General features: G+C 36.8%; 1 protein-coding gene across 4 annotated transcripts in view; it reads right to left on the bottom strand.

Moving 5' to 3' along the window:
- Positions 1-19,807, bottom strand: part of LOC103500420 (exocyst complex component SEC5A-like) — a 32,000-nt gene extending 12,193 nt beyond the window's left edge. For 2 of the 4 annotated variants that reach the window (XM_008463715.3, XM_051080382.1), the window contains exons 1-16: positions 19,166-19,801; positions 18,666-18,817; positions 10,786-10,880; positions 10,034-10,228; positions 9,592-9,719; positions 9,348-9,506; positions 8,098-8,208; positions 7,341-7,415; positions 4,452-4,589; positions 4,163-4,351; positions 3,848-3,991; positions 2,916-3,042; positions 2,626-2,836; positions 1,679-1,794; positions 1,352-1,583; positions 475-571 (exon numbers count right to left, since the gene is read on the bottom strand). In XM_008463715.3, coding sequence (XP_008461937.1) covers positions 475-571; positions 1,352-1,583; positions 1,679-1,794; positions 2,626-2,836; positions 2,916-3,042; positions 3,848-3,991; positions 4,163-4,351; positions 4,452-4,589; positions 7,341-7,415; positions 8,098-8,208; positions 9,348-9,506; positions 9,592-9,719; positions 10,034-10,228; positions 10,786-10,880; positions 18,666-18,817; positions 19,166-19,567 — 2,571 coding nt within the window. In that variant the 5' untranslated portion in view covers positions 19,568-19,801. Of the gene's footprint in view, positions 1-474; positions 572-1,351; positions 1,584-1,678; positions 1,795-2,625; positions 2,837-2,915; positions 3,043-3,847; positions 3,992-4,162; positions 4,352-4,447; positions 4,590-7,340; positions 7,416-8,097; positions 8,209-9,347; positions 9,507-9,591; positions 9,720-10,033; positions 10,229-10,785; positions 10,881-18,665; positions 18,818-19,165 lie in introns of all 4 variants that reach the window. The other 2 variants (XM_008463717.3, XM_008463716.3) reach the window with 2 other exon arrangements.
- Positions 19,808-20,523: the final 716 nt, after the last annotated feature.

Raw genomic sequence — 20,523 nt, 5'->3', positions numbered from 1 at the left:
TTGGGGCTCCACAAAAGGGTGCGCCTAAGATGAGGCGCCAGACATACACCTTGAGCCTAGGCGCGTGCCCAAGAGGACTTTTTAAAACACTGTTCCTGGTCTCTCTTTGCTTCTTTGCATTGTCCTTGTTACTCTTGTGTTTTTCTATGTATCTTTTGTATTTTCAAGTCATTCTTCCAATGTATTTTCTCCTTTATGTAACTTTTCCATAAACATTAGTCCCTTTTCATTTTTTCAATGAAAAAACTTGGACCCCACCAATACTAAGAGGTTTGTGAAGATGTGGATTACTCACTACTCTTTTCAAAATATATGCAAGAAAGGTGAATTACTCACTCCTATTCAAAATATATGCAAGACAGGTGGGATCAAGGGATGATAAGGATATACTTCTAAGAAAACAGCAGGAATCAGTATCGAGAGTTGTCGCTTTAAAGTTAATTACTTAGATTTAGAATGGATTTTGGCAAATACCTTTGCATATGTATACTGTTCAAGGACCTTTTCTTCAAGTGCTGAAAAGGACATAACAAGATCTTGGAGGTCACTGCTATCCTCTTCAGTTTTTACCCTAGAATGATGGGAGGGCGTTAGTGGAGAACCCGCAAAATATATAACTCTCAGCATCCATGGTCTCAATCACAATGAGTTAAAGTAAATTAAAAACTAAAGTAAAAAAATTGATGCACTAAGGTAAATCAAAACTAAAAACATATAAAGCACTGCAGTTAAATATTTTACATCACATGTCAACCATGAAATTTTAAACCACATCTAGGCAGTGTTTTAAAAGGCGCTCCAAGCCGCAAGGCGCACAGCTCGGGCTTATTATGGAGAGGCGAGCCGCTGATGATGGCCTCTGCTGAGGCGCGCGCCTTCCTCCAGGCACAAAATGGCCCAAAGGCACAGGCTTTTGTTTAACATTTGGGCTAGGCTTTAATTTTTTAAAAAAAATTATTGTATTTGTTTTTTAAACTGAACATATTCCGACTAGTTTTCTATTATGTTTTGTTTTTTGGGTAGAAAACTAATATTCTAATATTTTAATACATTAGAGTTAATTCTCATTTTCACATTGGTTATTTACTTATATTTTATACATTGTTGCTCCTTTCAATTTTGTATGTATGTATGTGTACATATATATATATGTGTTTTTTTTTTATTTTTTTGTTTATATAGTGCGCCTCGTTAAAAAAAGCTCGCGCCTTTTTGTGCGCCTAGGCTCCAGAGGACAATTGCACCTTAGTGCGCCTTGAGCCTTTAAAAACACTGCATCTAAGGAAGTATTATTAGAAACCTGAAGGATAAAAAAGTATAACTGCTAGGGAAAGTAAGCCTTAATCTCTACCTAGAATGCGACCAAATATGCTTGTACTTGCCATACAATTCACATGAAAGCTCATCTTTGCAAAAACCAATGTTGCTCAAGACTATTAACAATTGTTGATGCGGATTCACAAGACTCCCAGACACATCTAAAAGTATTTTTTCTTGCAATTCATGAGAAAATCCGTTCTGTAAGTGTGGACTGTCTTTGTTTTGTTTGTGGGTAAGCCCACTTCCAATATTCTCCAGATGACCTGGACAAGGTAAGCATAAAATGATGTACATCAAGAGCTATGATTAAGAAAATCTTCCATGCAAGTATAGCAAAAACAGTTGAAGCATATAATACCTGCAAAATCAAGGAAACTGTTCAAAAATGCAAGTCTAACAGATTCCTCAATTTCTTGAAGTAGCAGAAATATATCCTCTGATTTCGAAGCTTCACTCGTTAAAGACTGAACCATACTGAAATTTAATGCAACTGAGAATCAGTTAAAAGTAAATATGTAATATTCTTTCAAAAGGAAGTTTTTGTCTAGATCTCCAAAGAATAGATCTTGCAGTGACATTTTGCTAGAACGGTTTTGCATGTCTAAATTTCTCAAATAAATAACTGAAACTTCATTCTAGTAAAGAGAATAGGTCATGGCACTTTATGCCCAAATGCCAATTTGTCACTTATGAACCAGGAATTTATCTTCCGTTCTTGTTTCTCATTAATTTTATCCACACAATGACTATATAACTTCTGTTTCATAATGCACAATAGCACGTACATAAAGAACATCAAAGCAATGCAATTAGGGAATTTTGATTATTTGAAGAAAAAAAATGAAACCGCATATCTAAATCTATCAAATGTTGGATAATTAATTATAGCACTAATGAATTTCATTGCATTATTATCCAAAATGAAACTATTTGATATCAAATCAGCTTATGGGTGGCATTTCATATCTTCCCTTCTCTATTTCTTTCAAATTCTATTCTCACCATGATTGCTTGACTTCAGCGTTTATGCATGGTAGTCACAAACATTTTAAACCCTTAGCGTATGAAAGCAATGCAATTAGAAATTCCTGCTATTCTAAATGTAAATGAAACCCCATATATGAACACATCTCATATCACAAGCCCAAACTAATTTTTTATGGCATTGTAAGGAATTAATGTATATAGAACAGTTGTCAAAGAGCACAACAGATGAAATCCTGTGATAAGACCTGTGCTTTATTCATTATCTTCTTTGTGCAGAAATATTGAAGATGTGTATAACAGAAAGCACCGGAGACTTACAAATTTATTTGATCCATTGCTGAAGACATGATAGATCGAAATGCTAGAGGCAAGAAAGAGATAGTATATGGAGATTTATTCCTCTCAATAATTGACACAGGGACCCATGTTTCGTCTTTTGAAATATTTACAATAGAGGCTCGCATCCAGGAACAAAGCCTTAAAATATAAATCTTTGTCACCTCTGATTGGAGTGTTCGCAGTGCAATTACTGTGTTCAGAAAAAAGAAAAAAAAATGTGAATAATGCAGCTGGCAGAAAAAATTTAGTTGTAAACGATGTCTAGATACCAGCACTTGGAGGAGCTGATTCCTTCACTTCGAAAGCTTGGCACGCGCTAGATATTTCACTTATGGCATCACTCATGTACGGCTGAAGGATATTTGATTCTTCAAGCTCACGAAAGGTGCTATGAACCTGACAAGTTAAGTATTTTGCATAAATTTGCCAAGAGCATGTACACCATGAAGGAATCAATTGTGATGAACGTAGAAAGTAGGCATAATATCGATTGTATTAATTAGAAAATACAAAAAGGATATTGATAGAACACCAAGAAAGAGTGTTCTTATTCAATTGATATTCGTAAAAGGATTACAATGGAGAATTGATTCACTGATCAATTCTTAGAAAAACAATGGAAAACGTAAATGTACCGAGACTCCCTCTCTCTCCATTTATCCCATCTCTCAAGGATGAAAACAGAAACACTCAACAAAATGATCCCCCCTCTCTCTTTCCGAATTCCCCTTATAACAGTAGCATAACCTCTAACTACCCTGAGCCCTAGTGTGGTCCCCGTTCTCAATGCTTTTGTTTTCCTTCACAGGTGCCTTTCCTCTGTTCCTCTTTCTACTAAATTGTAAAATAATAGATGGTCTATCAGATATTTAGTCATCCTCCCAAGGTTATGTATATATATATGTCCCCCTGCTAGTAATGTAAAAAGAAAATAAACGGTAACTAAAAATTTTACAGTAACAGAAGCCAACTACATGAATGATAGCCCCTCCTTGGTTGCTTGGGGAGACACTCTCCCTGTCTTGAAGAGTCATCTCTTCACGGGTGATAGGAGAGTGTCCTTTAAAAACAGAGCCAATAGTGATAACCAAAACACTTATCATCAGTAAAATTATACTCTGAGGTGAAATCGTCCAATAATCCAATATCAGTATTACAGTCATTATCAAGACACAAACATATCCGTCAACTGCATTCTCACCTTCACTTCGTATGCAGATAGTGTATTGCGTATCATCCCCGTAACTTCCTCGAGAGAATGATTTGAGTACTTCCCCTCACCAACCTTGTCCTCAGTTTTGCTAGCCGAGGTGTTAGCATTTGATTCAGCAGAAACTTGAGAAGACTGAAATAATCAAAATTGAGCATCAAGATAATAGAAACTAAGCAAAACTATCCTAACAAGCACTAAGAATTAGAGAAGTAATTTAAAAATAACAGATTTGCATATTCAAGACAACTTGCAGTAGATCGTGAATGGATCTGGCATTTTGACGGGAAAAGCATGTCAAAATACCTTGGCAAATTTCCCACTGAAAACAGATAGAGCAGTTTTCCAAAACACTGGTATGTGATGGATAAGTACGGCAGTCATTCTCTTAATATATCTAGCTCTAAGAGCATCAACTTCTTCACTGTGTACTTCCACAGGTTCCACACTTACTGGGAGATGCCCATCCACAGAAGATGAATGATCCACATCTGACTGACAACAATAAAAATAAAAAAACAAAAATATAAATTAAGGAAAAGGTCATATTAACAAATTTGCTCAAATCATCATAAGAATCGTAGATTTCACCTACAGATTGATCAAGATCATGTTGAATCTGCCGCCATCTTGCATCAGCAAGAGCTCTTTCACGCATTTTATTATTCAATGCTTCCATTCTCGATTCATGATCTAAGGTGCACTTCTCAAGCAAACCTCGTATCTTGTGATTCTATAAAAGAAAACAAAAAGTAGCTTGATGAGCTGATCGTTCTTTACTAGTTCTAAAACCTTGACTTCCAAAGTAATCCATTCACTTATGCGTGAAAAGGAGAAAAAGAAGGAAAATATACAGATCAGAAAATAGCATTTTATTTCCTTTATTTTTTTAGAGAAGAAACATTTCATTGAACAAATGAAATAATGGGGAGCATTTCATTCCCGGGCTTTAGAAAATGTGTTCCGCCCTCAAGTGTGGATATGACACTATTTTAGTATTTTTAAGGAAAAAAACAACACTTTTTATCATGTGAATATAACATTTATTAGTTAATACCATCCCCAACACTCATGGTTCAGTTCTCCAATATCACAATTGTTGAACTCAAATAAAATAAAATAAGTGCTCAACTTCTAACAAAAGAAAAATGAAGATAACAAACTCTGTGGAAAGTGACAAATAGAAACTACAAATATCACTCACGGGCTTCCTACAAAAGTTTCAAAGAGGTCACCCAAGAAAAGAAGCATAAGTGAGAACAAAAGATTATCCTTCACGTAATGAGTGCACTAACGGCGTGTCAACCTAGTTGAGAAGTCCAAGTGTGCTCATTGATCCTTTGATCTCTTTATTTTCGCTCTTTGTATGAACCTTATGTACTTTGAGCTTTAATATTATTAATAAAGAGGTTGTTCCTTTTTATTTTTGAAAAGGAGACGAGTCTCAAATTTGATTAATAAAACAAAACTAATGCTCAAAGTACATGAGAGATATACAAAGAGCACCCAAATGAAAAGACTGAAGATCAATAAGCCCACACAAACATCTCAACTGCATTGACACCCCTTGACATTCCTATTGCTCTAAGCAAAGGTACCAAATCTTGTACTAAACATCCCATTTGCAACTATCACAGTTCAAAGCTTTTATAGCAAGCCTTGACTTTACCATAATACCAAAAAGTATCTACATTGCTTTAGAGTGTCTTGAATGGAAGAACGTTGTCACGGAAGAGATGAAGGCTCTTGAAAAGAATAGAATTTGGGAGATTTGTGCTCTACCCAAAGGACGCAAAACTGTGGGATGCAAATAGGTGTTCTCTCTCAAATACAAAGCAGATGGAACTCTTGACAGACACAAGGCAATGTTAGTTGCAAACGGATTTACTCAAACCTATGGTGGAAACTATTCAAAAACTTTTTCTCCAGTTGTTAAATTGAATACTGTTAGAGTCCTGCTATATGTTGCTGTGAACAAAAATTTGCCTCTATACCAACTGAATGTTAAGAATGTTTTTCTGAATGGAGACCTCGTGGAAGAAGTCTACACGAGCCCCCGCTTGGATTTGAAGCCCAGTTGGATCAGCAGGTGTGTAAACTCCAGAAATCCCTATGTAGTTTGAAACAGTCACCCAAAGCATGGTTTAACAAATTCACTACCATTGTCAAGTCCCAAAGACACAGCCAGGGGCACTCTAATCATAATTTATTTAGAAAGGTTTCCAAGACAGGGAAGATTGTCGTTCTAATAGTTTGTCAATGACATTGTATTGTTTAGAGATGATCAGGCAAAAATCAATCAACTTGCAGAGAATGAGTGATAAATTTGAAATCAAGGATTTGGAAAATCTAAAATATTTTCTTGGAATGGAGGTCAAATCTAAAGAAGGCATCTCCGTCTCTTGGAGAAAATACACCCTTGATTTGCTAACCAAGACAAGTATGTTGGGATGTCGCCCTGCTGACACTCCTATTGAATTCACTATAAACAAGGAAACTCTAATGATAAAGTTCCAGTTGATAAAGAACAATATCAATGCTTAGTGGGAAAATTGATTTACTTATCCCATACTCATCCTGATATATCCTTTGCTGTGAATATTGTCAAACAGTTTATGCAAGTCCCCTATGAGGAACACATGGAAGTTGTCAACAAAATTCTGAGATACTTGAAAACTAAACCTGGTAAAGGGTTGATGTTTAGAAAGACAGACAGAAAGACCATTGAGGCATATAATGACTCGGACTAGGTAGGATCTATTGTTGACAAAAAGTCTACCTCCAGTTGTTGTACCTTTGTTTGGAGCAATCTTATAACTTGGAGGAGTAAGAAGCAAAGTATTGTGGCCAGAAGCAGCACCGAGGAAAAATATCAAGCTATGAGTTTGGGAATATGTGAGAAAATTTGGCTCCAAAAAGTTTTGTCTGATCTTCATCAGGAATGTGACACCATTGAAGCTCTTTTGTGATAAAAAAAAAGGCCACTATTAATATTGCTAACAACCGAATTCAACATAACAGAACTAAACATGTTGAAATTGATCGGCATTTCATCAAAGAAAGACTTGACAGTGGGAGCATATGCATTCCGTACATTTCTTTGAGTCAATAGGTTGCTGATGTTGTCACCAAGGGACTTCTCAGACCAAACTTCAACTTTTGCGTTAGCAAGTTGGGCCTCATTGATATTTATGTCACACCTTGAGGGAAAGTGTTAGAATTAGTGGGTCGGGCCCTTAAAGTATTTATGGAAAGATTGTGGGGAGATTTATCTTATTTCCTAAATCTTTTCCTTTTCATTCCTTAGTGTATTCTATTTATTCTCCCTCTTTGTACCTAATGTATTCATTTATCAGAAAATCATAAAATTAACAATATCGTAGTTTTTCTCTCGACTCTCGGGTTTCCACGTAAAGCCTCGTGTTTGTGCTTATTGCTTTCAATAATAATATTGATCTCACATCAAATATGGATATATGTTTACCTGTATGTTTAAATAATGCCACACAGGATCTGATTCAGGCTCCAGCTCCAAGAGTAGTCTCACAGTGTTTTCAAGCTATATGAAATATCAAAAGAATGAGTAGCCACCCCCAAAAGATAAAGTAAATAAATAATACATTAAATTTTTTTTTTTTTTTAAATGAGACAAGCCTCTTAAATTATTATAAATAAAATAGTCTTTAACTCAAAGTACAAGAGTATTATACTAAAAGCAAAATAAAAGAGAAAATTCAGTCTACCTCTACAAAAAAAGCTACAAAACAAATTCCAAATAGAAGAGACCAAGTTAAACATAGAAGATATCAAGCTAAACAAAACCATATCCGAAGAAATCTAATTACAAAGCATAATGCAAAATCCTCTCGTAATGAACTAAATTGAAACTAAATAGTACATTAAATTAAACCATCTTAAGCAACCACGTGTATGATGCAATCAGTCTAATGAAATAAAGCCATGATGGAAAGTCTAGAACTGACAGAGATGCAAACATCTTTTCTTTTCAGGTATATGAAGTTATCTGAAATATATTTCCATAAATAGAATCTTGCAGCAAGCTTAAATACTACAAAAAGAGCTGACTCTTTCAATTTGTGAACAATAAGTGTTGCTCCCAGTCCCAGCATAGACTATAAAGATGCTTGTGATAGCCATAAGGCATCGGGAAGGTATTCAAAATTGTCTATCCTGTAACGGAACAAGTTAAAATAACAAAAAATAGTTAAAAGAAAGCTCACGTTTGTCAAATCTATTTGTGGGTCTTCCATTGATTTGTAAAGTGTGCCTTTGAACTCATGCATCACTTTTTCAACCTCTTCAAGAACTTTTTTCAAAATTCCCACCTGAAACTAACACGTAGCAATGAGAAAATTTAACTGTCATCCAACAAGTTACCAATATTCAACTACATATCTCTAACTTACCTTTGTTATACATTAGACCTTGGGAACTATACAACGTTATGCATCAAATCTTATGAAATGATACTTAGAAACAAAGAAGTAGATTGAAATGATACTTAGAAACAAAGAAGTAGATTGACTGTGCAAAACAATGAAGACACATGGACAAAACCTAGTATATTCCCATAGTCAGACTGACGATAGTGTCTATAGAAATTTGCAGGAGTTGCATCAGCAAAGTGGGGAAAATTAATACTCAAACTAAAAATTCAGAAGAATGAAACTATGCTGGAAATATCATTCGTCAGTTCTATCTTCGATTTCCAGGAAGCCATGATCCAATGCAAAACTGGAAGCCATGATCCAATGCAAAACTATCTCAACATCATGGGTTTCTCATTTGTTTATTTGATACTTTGATAGTTCAAACTTTTAGGTGCTTTGATTGCACAGATAACGTCTCCAATATCCTGAATTGCCTTTCACTGGAAATCTTCCCATAAGTTATCATTAACATAATATGTAACATTCTATTACAAAAATACAGTACAAATATGTACCAGACATAAGGACATTAAGATACAGAATAATCTAAGGACAAACAAGTCCACTAATTTTGCCAGTCATAGGTAAAATAAACTGCAGGATGCAAACCAATATATTTCTCCATTCAAACAAAGAACTTACAATTTACATAAATGTAGAAAATACACAAGAAATAAATACATGAGATATACAACACAGCACAATTTGAATTGGTTAAAGAAAACCAAAAGTAGAGATCCAAAAGATAGCTTAAAACTTATCAACCACATTCATTCAGCTTTGAACATGGAAACCATTATTGCAGAGAGGTATAATATGTTTTCCAAATTTGACATGACTTGGTCAAAAGCATGATGAATGAGGAAGTTATATTCAATGCTTCGGAGGCCAAAATATTAAGGTTCCCTTGCAAAAGCAGATTTAGAAAACACCTCTTTTGACAGTTGATAGAAAGTTAGAGTGGTTTCAGGCCAAAAATCAAAATTACTCCGGTAAGACATTATGTAACAAATATGAGAGAGTATAAAACTGAAGTTTACATGAGATGGCAAAGCAATTGACTTCGCTTTTTTGTACTCCCGAACTGCCAGGTCATATTCACCCTTACTAATGCTGCTCCGAATGGTACTTGGCAAGTTAAAAAGTGTTCTGAACCTTTGCAGCATTCCTTGGACTGATCTGATCTTTTCAGCTTGTGCCTAACAAAAGAAAATTTGTATGATCCACTTCCAATCAATAGTTCAAAGCTTCAATACCCCTGCTCAGATTTGAAACTATACTGACCTGTCTCTCAAACAGAGACTGAAAAGCTCGATTGGCTTGCTTGCTTACTCCTTGAATACAATTAAACAAATGTGAAGTTCCAGAACCTTCAGGGTCTTCTTCAATTCGTCTCAACTTGGACTCAATATCTAAGAATTAAAAACATTACCATCGTGATCCATTTACGATGTGATATGAACCGTCAAGCACATCAAACTATTATTATATTTTATTCAATAATTTTGATGTAATTTTAATATTTTCCAATTTTATCGTTTCTATAACATATTAAGGAGGGGTATTTTTTTCATTTTGCATCTATGATGTGACAGTACGGTTTCAAGGGTGTTTAATGTTCGAGAATTAGAATGTCAGATTAGGTTTCCTAATCCCAATTCAGTCATCACTGTAGCCAATAGTCATAATCAACTAAAGATAAACATGCCAAGTGATTGTTGCATACCATCAATTGTCGTTTTGCATGATACAAAGCAGTCAAAATTGTCTTTGACTAGCTGTTTTCTTTGTTGTGTTCGTCCTTTAAGGTCAGTTTTTAAAGCAAAAGCGCCTTTCTCCAAGTCTCCTGCACTTGTGTCTTGGTGTATCCGAGAAATGAACAGCTTGGCATCAAATTTTTCAGAGAAATACAGCAACTTCTCTGCCAACATGCATATAAAATATGTCAGGACCAACGACAAGTGGTAGCCTGAAGTACCTAACTTATCCAACCACCAAGAATATCAAGTGCGGATGCCGAGCCACGTCTTAATCTAAACTATGGTCTTACAAAGTTACAATAAGAATCACTGACTAGAAACGAAGCAAGAGAACATTTCATAGCCAGTTGGAGCAAAGAGAGATATAAATTCTAGGGGCAACCAAGGGAGAAGTAGTATAGACAACACTCTCCTGAAACTGAATATAATCCTCATTAAACGAACAGAAGGAGCAAAACTGAAAGAACTTAAGATGACTCTGAAGTCTGAACAATGGCCTTTTCAAGGGCTACAGCTCAAGCCCAAAGAAGTTTATTCGGAATACCAAGCAATGGAGCATCGCCATGGATGATCAACTTGTTCACATCTCATGAGAAACAATATGGATGTGTTTTTTTTTTTTTTTTTTTGAAATGAAAACAGGTCTCTTCATTGAATTATGAGAAATAATAACAATGTGAAATGAATTTGTACACCAGAACCAAAAAAGAAGATATACCTCGTAAGGTAGCATCAATGAATTCTTTTTCAGATTTAGAAGGAGAGCTCTCAGATGTCTCCGTGATCAATCTTAATGATCTATTGTCTATTACTCTGAAAATGCAACACAAAACCACATTAGCAAGAGTGATATTTATATAAGTTATTTTCCTTTCACAAAAAACAAGCTTTTTGCTGATATGTGAAAAGAAAAAAGAAAAAAAATCAAAGATACAAACTGAGTGAGAAGAAGAATTAACCAAAAATTGCAACAGCCAAAATAAAGCATTCTGGGTATATATGGGCGGGTTGAATTATGGGGACTTTTTGGAACAACCTAAAAATTCGGGTCAATCGGGTTGGCATAAAGGTCTTTGACCCAACTCAACCCAATTCTGGTTGGGTCAGTGTTGGGTTATTGTTTTCTTTTCTTATTAATTTAACATGTTTTCATTTATATACAACACATTTCTAATAACTAAAATCTCATCGAACTCAAATGTTAAATACCAAATATCTATGGTAGGATCTATAACAAATTTTAAACAAAGACAAACATTCGTAAAAGAAAAACATTAAAATTCACAAATTCATCGATTCTAAATGAAATATGTAGCATACATTTTTTATTAATACATATGTAATTCGAGTTGGGTTGGATAAAAAAACAACAAAAACAACCCTAGACCAAACCCGAACCAACAAAGGTAGAAAAGTTTCAACCCAACCCAACCCAAAAATAAAACTAAGTTAACCAAACACTTACGGTTTGAGTTGGGCAATTCAGGTTGTTCGAGATGTTGGGTCATTCTTTTACAGAAACAACCACTTTCATTAAGAAAAAACGAAAGAATACACTAACATAAAGAAAAAAACTCAAGCCGTAAAAAAGCCAACACTCCTACAAGACTGGGCTCCAACAATGCAAGATAACACCTTTAGAATAGTTCCAAAAGGTCTTCAAAACAGATGTCCACCAGAAAATATAGAAACGAAGGAGGGGCCAAATCTTGCTAGGGTCCTTTTCCATCCCTCTAAAGATCCTACCACTCCACTCACTCCACAAAAACCACAAGATCAAACACGTCCCATCTAACCATAAAAAGTGACTCTTCTCCCCATTCTTGTAAAGGAACTTCTCGATCATAGCACTAATGCCTCTCTTGTGAACGAACAAATAGCCAAACATCTAAAGAAAACGCTCCAAAACAGAACTGGCAACCTCCCAAGGATATGATCCAAATTTTCCTCCTCAACTGATCTTATCAATCGATCATCTTCTACACTGCTCACACTAAATAGAGAATCAAAATCTGATACAAACTTCTTTTTTGAAGAAGAGGAAAGCACGGGAGTTTTGCTAGGAGAACCTCTCAAGAATTTTACCTTTGAATTAGGTAAAGAAAAAACAGAGTAATTAAATTTTTTATGGCTAATGCTCCTGGGATCTGATCTGTTTGAAAGAAAAGGGGCTTCAATCTGGGCAACTTGGCCTCTAAAAGATCAGGATTTTGATCTGAAATCAACTTTGCCTTTGTAATTCTCTTTTTAGGGGCCTCCCTTACCCTCTTTCTTCTAACAAAACGTTTTGAAAATGGTTTAAAGAGGTTCGGGAAATTCCTTGAATTCGGATGTCTTTAGACTTGGCTCTTGTCCCAGATCTGGCCGAGGATGACCCAAGGACAAAGAAATGAACCAGATGAAGAGTTGGAGCTTGGAGCTCTTTCGGTGGGAATTTCAGTGGGCATTGAATCAGCAATGTAAATTGGAGCTAAAGGCTTCGAAGAAGCAAGGGGAGGTCACCTGTAAATGGATGAATTTCGAGTTATAAAAGATAGGCCATTCTCCAATTGGATTGTCTTCCCTGTTGAACCGACCAAATTGAACTGAGGAGGTAAATGCTCCTCTTCAACTTCTTCGGCTTTGTTCCCTCCAAGACTAAATTTATTTTCCTCTCTTCTTTAAATATGACATGTTCTCCGGATGATTCTGAAGCTTTAACTTGTTGAAATTTTCCAATTTGTCATATGGATTTCTGACAGACTGTGGATGCATCTTTTCTGTCAGAAGGAACTCAAACTTAGTGCTTAACGGATCACAATCAACCTCTTCATCCTTCAAACTTGGTTTAGTCTAACAACATCAACCAGGTTTGAAAAATCATAAACAAGTAAATCCCCTTTGACTTTGTGTTAGACATCCTCCTATTAAGTTTGTATATAAAAGAAAAAATAAATCACATTAAATCACATTTTTTACACATGTGATATATTAGGAAGTTAGATGGTTAGTAGTTGTAACTGAAATTAGTTAGTGAGGAACTACTATAAATAAGAGAAGATTAATGGAGAGAGGCATCAGGAAATTCATGTAAAAGCTGGCTGTTGAATCTGGAGAGAAGATCAACGGAGAAGAATTTTGTAATCTGCATATTGAGAATAGTAAAGTGAAATTTAAATACCAAAAAGGGAGTTTCATCATTTTGGTATCAGAGCGTCGATCACTGAGCAAAAGATGGTGCACACAAGAATTGAGGAAAGACTCGATCAAATGGATCAAGAGATTTCAACGATGAAGAAGGAAATTAGCAAACTGCCGACGATGGAATCCAGCCTAAACGAGATATCAAAGAACCTGCTGATATTAATGGAAACAATTGCCGACAAGACAACGGAATCCGCGACGCACAAATCTGCGACTGATAAAGGAAAGGAAAAGGAAGCGTCGACGAGCAAATCGACCGAAATTACCCGAAACACGGAGGAAGGGCGAGTTGACGGAAAAACCGATAACGATGAACCAGCGACTGATCGGAGCAAATTCAAGAAGGTAGAAATGCCGGTGTTCAGCGGAGATGACCCAGATTCATGGCTATTCCGAGCTGAAAGGTACTTCCAAATTCATAAACTTACTGAATCCGAAAAAATGCTAGTATCTACTATTAGTTTCGACGGCCCGGCGCTTAATTGGTACCGATCGCAAGAAGAGAGGGATAAGTTTCTAAGCTGGGGAAATCTGAAAGAAAGACTGCTAATTCGCATCCGATCAAGTCTTGATGGAACAGTCCTGGGAAAATTCCTTCGAATCCAACAAGAATCATCCGTAGAAGAATATCGAAATCTCTTCGATAAACTTGTCGCCCCACTTCCAGACATACCGGAGAAAGTTGTCGAAGATACATTTATGAATGGATTATTACCTTGGATAAGAGCAGAGGTTTTCTGTGGTCGACCAAAAGGACTGGCCGAGATGATGCAAATCGCACAGTTGGTCGAAAACAAAGAATTTGTACGAAATGAAGCAAAATTAAATGGGTATCCCGGCGGGAAATATAATCCGCAGATTACGAACAGCAGCAAACCGACGACTGGGAATATTACTACCGAAAACAGAGGGAATACCACGTTCCCAATACGTACGATTACCCTAAGAAACTCGAACGCTAACGAAGTCAGAAAGGAAACAAACTTTCGACGACTACCAGATGCTGAATTTCAAGCGCGGAAGGAAAAGGGACTCTGCTTTCGTTGTAATGAAAAATACTCGGCGGACCATAAATGCAAAATGAAAGAATTACGCGAATTGAGGATGTTTGTCGTGATTGGAGAGAATGAAGAATACGAAATTATTGAAGAAAAAGAAACAGCAGAGAAACAATTAGCAACCTTAGAAGTGATAGATGAAAACCGAAATTTCGCTGAGCTATCAATTAACTCAGTGGTGGGGCTAAATGATCCCGGTACTATGAAGGTAAGAGGGAAATTATTGAACAAAGAAATAATTGTGATGATTGATTGTGGAGCAACACACAACTTCATCTCAGAAAAGCTAGTAAAAACATTACTGCTATCAACCAAAGAAACAGCTCACTATGGGGTTATCCTCGGATCCGGAACAGCTATACAAGGAAAAGGAGTGTGTCAAGCTGTGGAGATCCATTTGGCCGATTGGAAAGTAACCGAGGACTTCCTACCCTTAGAATTAGGGGGTGTGGATGTAATATTAGGGATGCAATGGTTACATTCACTTGGAGTCACTATTGTGGATTGGAAGAATCTAACCTTTACATTCACAAACAGTGGTAGACAGATTTGTGTCAAGGGAGATCCTAGCCTAACTAAAGCCCGAATTAGTCTCAAAAGTATGTGCAAGTCTTGGAATGATAACGATGAAGGTTACTTTATCGAATGTAGAGCAATAGAAGTGACAAAATCAGTAAGTTCATCACAAGATGAAAGCAAGTCTACCTTCGAGGGAACAGAATCGCTACAAGAAGTACTTCAACAATATAAGGATGTGTTTGATTGGCCAGAAACACTACCACCAAAAAGAGAGATTGAGCATCACATTTGTCTTAAAGAAGGGACCAACCCAATCAATGTGAGACCATATAGATACGGTTTCCATCAAAAGGCTGAAATGGAAAAATTGGTGGAAGAAATGTTAACCTCAGGAATAATACGGCCAAGCAAAAACCCTTACTCCAGCCCAGTGTTACTTGTCAAAAAAAAGGACGGAAGCTGGAGGTTTTGTGTAGACTATCGAGCAGTCAATAATGCAACTATTCCGGATAAGTTTCCAATACCGGTTGTGGAAGAACTGTTTGATGAGTTGAATGGGGCCTCCTTGTTCTCCAAAATTGATCTCAAATCCGGTTATCATCAAATAAGAATGGAAGAAAAAGATATCCCAAAAACAGCCTTCCGAACACACGAAGGACATTATGAGTTCCTTGTCATGCCCTTCGGATTGACTAACGCACCAGCTACTTTTCAAGCCTTAATGAACAATGTATTCAAGCCTTACTTGCGAAAGTTTGTTCTAGTATTCTTTGACGACATTTTGATTTATAGTAAGAATGAGGAGGAACATAAGAGCCATTTGGGAATAGTTCTCTCAACCTTAAGAGAATATTCATTGTACGCCAATAAAAAGAAGTGCAGCTTTACCCAACCAAGAATAGAATATCTGGGACACATAATTTCAGGAGAAGGCGTTGAGGTAGACCCAGAGAAAATACGTTCAACTGCTAACTGGCCGATACCAAAAACTGTTAAAGAAGTCAGAGGATTTCTTGGCCTAACCGGATATTATCGACGATTCGTACAGCACTATGGATCCATAGCCGCACCACTAACACAGCTTCTTAAAAAAGGAGGTTTCACATGGAACAAAGAAGCTGAAGAAGCGTTTGGAAGATTAAAGGAAGCAATGACATCATTACCGGTATTAGCCCTCCCCAACTTTAATAAACCATTTGAAGTCGAAACAGATGCTACGGGCATGGGGGTGGGTGCAGTACTGACACAATCAAACAGACCAATAGCATTTTATAGCCACACACTGGCCATGCGAGATAGAGCAAAACCGGTTTACGAAAGAGAGTTAATGGCGGTGGTACTAGCAGTCCAACGTTGGCGCCCATACTTGTTGGGAACCAAATTTATAGTTAAGACTGATCAGAAGTCACTCAAATTCTTGCTAGAACAAAGGACTATTCAACCGCAATACCAAAAATGGGTGGCTAAACTCCTCGGATATTCATTTGTTGTCTATAAACCCGGTTTAGAGAATAAGGCAGCTGATGCCCTGTCAAGAAAACCGGATGAGATATTACACTTTGGCTTATCAGCTCCCACTTTAGTAGATCTCAATACTATTAAAGAGGAGGTTGAAAAGGATGAAATGCTACAGAAGATGTTCACCGATGAGGAAAAAAAAACCAACCAGCAACAAGCTAAGTTTTTGCAAAAAAACGGCTTGTGGCATTATAAAGACCGGCTGGTTTTATCCAAATCTTCGTCACTAATTCCAGCCATATTATCTACGTATCATGACTCAGTAGTGGGGGGTCACTCAGGATTCTTGCGCACTTACAAAAGACTAACAAGCGAATTATATTGGTCGAGTATGAAGACGGATGTCAAGAAATATTGTGAAGAATGTATAGTTTGCCAACGGAATAAGACCATGGCTCTATCCCCAGCTGGGTTATTAACCCCTCTAGAAGTCCCACTACAAGTGTGGAACGACATTTCGATGGATTTCATTGATGCGTTACCAAAGGCGAAAGGGTTTGAAGTAGTGTTCGTAGTAGTTGATTGGCTGAGTAAGTACAGCCATTTTATACCACTCAAACACCCTTACACGGCCAAATCAGTAGCGGATGTGTTTGTAAAGGAAGTGGTTCGACTACATGGCTTTCCCGCATCCATTGTATCTGATCGTGACAAGGTTTTCCTTAGTAACTTTTGGAAGGAAATGTTCCGTCTAGCCGGCACAAAATTGAATAGGAGCACAGCATACCACCCACAATCGAATGGTCAAACCGAAGTAGTTAACCGTGGGCTAGAAACTTATCTCCGTTGTTTCTGCAGTGAGCGACCAAAAGAATGGGTGTCATGGTTGTCATGGGCAGAATATTGGTATAACACTACTTATAATCGATCACTAGGCACTTCGCCTTTCCAGGTGCTATATGGCAGAAAACCCCCATCTTTATTATCCTATGGGGATGGCACCACTACTAATTCGACTTTAGCTGACCAGGTGAAAGAGAGAGATACGGTTTTGGCTGCTCTTCGGGAGCAACTATTATTGGCACAACAACAAATGAAGCAATACGCCAATAAGAAACGAAGGCATGTAGAATTTAATGTGGGAGACTGGGTACTATTGAAGATTAGACCTTATCGACAACTATCCTTACGAAAGAAACGAAACCAAAAATTATCCCCCAAATATTTTGGGCCATATGAGATTCAAGCCAAAGTGGGAACAGTGGCATACAAGTTAGATTTACCAACAGATTCCTCGATCCATCCAGTCTTTCACGTGTCACAACTCAAAAAATTTATCGGGGATTGCACGGGTATCCAACCAACCCTCCAGTTTGTCAATGAAAATTTGGAGTGGCAAGCACCACCAGAAGAAGTGTTGCAGTATCAGAAGAATAAGGCTGGAGCTTGGGAAGTTCTAATCCGCTGGAAGAACTTACCCGACCATGAGGCTTCGTGGGAATCCTATGATGAAATACAGCAGCAGTATCCCACCTTTCACCTTGAGGACAAGGTGAATTTAGAAGGGGAGGGTAATGTTAGACATCCTCCTATTAAGTTTGTATATAAAAGAAAAAATAAATCACATTAAATCACATTTTTTACACATGTGATATATTAGGAAGTTAGATGGTTAGTAGTTGTAACTGAAATTAGTTAGTGAGGAACTACTATAAATAAGAGAAGATTAATGGAGAGAGGCATCAGGAAATTCATGTAAAAGCTGGCTGTTGAATCTGGAGAGAAGATCAACAGAGAAGAATTTTGTAATCCGCATATTGAGAATAGTAAAGTGAAATTTAAATACCAAAAAGGGAGTTTCATCACTTTGCTAGTAGGATCTAAAGATGAAATAGAAATTCAAGAAAATATGTTCTCTTTTCTCATCATTGATTTCAATTGATACCGGAATTCAACTTGTATTCTGGCTTCTGCTACGTTCAATTTTATTGAAGAGGAGGTTGTCTCTTTATTATATCAAAACAAATCCAAAGTACAAGAGATATATACTAAGAGTACAAATAAGAGAGACCTAGGGATCAGGGGATGCACCCAGACATTTCAACTAGGCTTTTGATACGTATAAGAAGTTCAAAAACACAAATGGAAAAATGTAACAATAGGGAGATTATAAATTAAAAGATGGGCAATTATAGTATGGTGCAAGGCATAAATTGCAATGATGCGATAATTTAAGGCGCATAAGTAGATAATTGCTAATGTCACCAATAAAACACCAAAGTTCATGTTGTTCTAAACGTTATTACAAAAATAAAGTTTATGCAGAAATAATCATAAGATCATGAAGCAATTACAAAAAGCAAGCCAGAAACAAACTTACCCCAACCCAAGTGGATCTATACACTCCATGCCACGAGGGAAGGACTGCAAATGGTTGAGTCCCGGTCTACCGATTGCAGATACCTTTCGATCAAACTTCTGAGGAGCCGGTGCTGTTCTTGTCTCCCGCATTTCACGTACTCTTCTAGCAAGCTGTGAAAGAAAATAGTATTCATCGTCAACTGGTAATTCATTAATAAATAGATAATGAGAAAGGATTATGCCCGCCTCAGTTGCGGAGGGCAGGTTCCACAAGACGAAGAAATTGAACCCAAAAACGTGACAGATTAAACTTGATTGCAGCCATCCAAATGGGTAAAACATGGTTGCTGAATCACCATTTCCAAAACACAAGCCATCTAATTATACTTCTCAGATTATTTCGACAACAAGAGGGAAGATGAACTTTAAACACTCCCCTAACAGCTTAAAACTTGAAGTGAATGCTGGACAACTCAAAAATGTAGAAGCGAAATTAGAGTAACGTTTATTCAAAGGAACCTCATCTTCATCAACGTGCTTCCAGCAATGAGGCTCCTCGCCATCCCATCCCACATCATCTTCCTTGCCAGTGGACCTAGACGCCCTACCGCCGCGGGTCGCGGCGGACGTTCGATGATCTCTGGTAGAATCCTCATCGCCACTGGAAATGCTCAACATCTCCACCTCTGAATCGTCGTCGTCATCTACAACCCTCCTAGCACCCTTAGACTGGGCACTAGAGGCAGTGGTTTTAGAAACGGAAGCTGCAGCAGCCGATTTCCGGGACTGAGAGGGGGGTTGGACGTAATTAGCAACGGGCTTGCGAGAATTAGTGAGATAATTGACATCTCGCTGTTGTTGCTCCTTAAGAGCCATCTGTAGCAGCTCATCCTCGTCCAGGTCGTCGCTGTCGCTGGACATTTTTGGCTGATTCGGATTATGTGAAGATGGAAGATTGGGAATTGAGAGTAGATCTGAGAATCAGTGGTGAAAGTCTATAATCAATAGGGCAATTGGGAAATTGGAAATTGAATATGAGCAGCAGCTGAGAAAATGAGGAAGAAAAGGAAGAGAAGATCAAGAGGAGATTATGAAATCGAAGAAGCACCGAAATGAAGAAGAAGAAGAAGCCGGCTTTCTTTTCACCGGAGAGACGCGTGGCTTATTTACACCGCTCACAAATACTCTTAATCAATACGGTAAATAACTTCCTTTTTTTTTTTTTCTTTCTTACTTTTTCACTATCTACAGCTTTAACAAAATAAAAAAGAGCCATTTTTTTCAATACTTCAAGTTTGCCATTTCTTTCTATTTCCTTTACTTTCTTTTTTTTTTTTTTTTCCCTTTTCATCCTCTATTTCCTTCTTCTCTCATTTTTGTTTTATTTTCTCAAATTATTAGTTGATTCAATATCGTATATAAATATAAAAGATTTATTTTTTAAAAAAATATTATTCAAGATCGTTGCATAGTTTAGATTTGTCTACAACCAAATTTAACAAATATAAAAGATCTAGCAAATATAAAATATTTTTGTACACGATCTTGAATAAAAATTATTGGATAGTTAGATTTGTCTACAACCAAAATTTAACAAATATAAAAAAATCTAATATAAAAGATCTTGAAAAAAAATAATTGGGATATTGGTACTCGTTTAAATTTAAGTAGGATCGTGTAGTTAAATCTAAGGGCCCGTTTGGTAACGTTCTTGTTTCCTGTTTCTTGTTTCTGTTTCCATTTTTTAAGAAACAGAAGTATTTGATAACGTTCCTTGTTTCTCGTTCTCAAAAAAAGTAGAAACGTTTCTCATTTTAGAAAGAATTATTGGGAACAAAAAAAAATAGTTTCTTCTGTTCCGTTTCTCAATTGCTTTC

Source organism: Cucumis melo, chromosome 1 (assembly GCF_025177605.1).
Source record: "Cucumis melo cultivar AY chromosome 1, USDA_Cmelo_AY_1.0, whole genome shotgun sequence".
In the NCBI taxonomy this organism is placed as follows: Eukaryota; Viridiplantae; Streptophyta; class Magnoliopsida; order Cucurbitales; family Cucurbitaceae; genus Cucumis; species Cucumis melo.
Note: the sequence above shows the minus strand (reverse complement) of the source record. Positions and strands in the feature narration are given on the sequence as shown.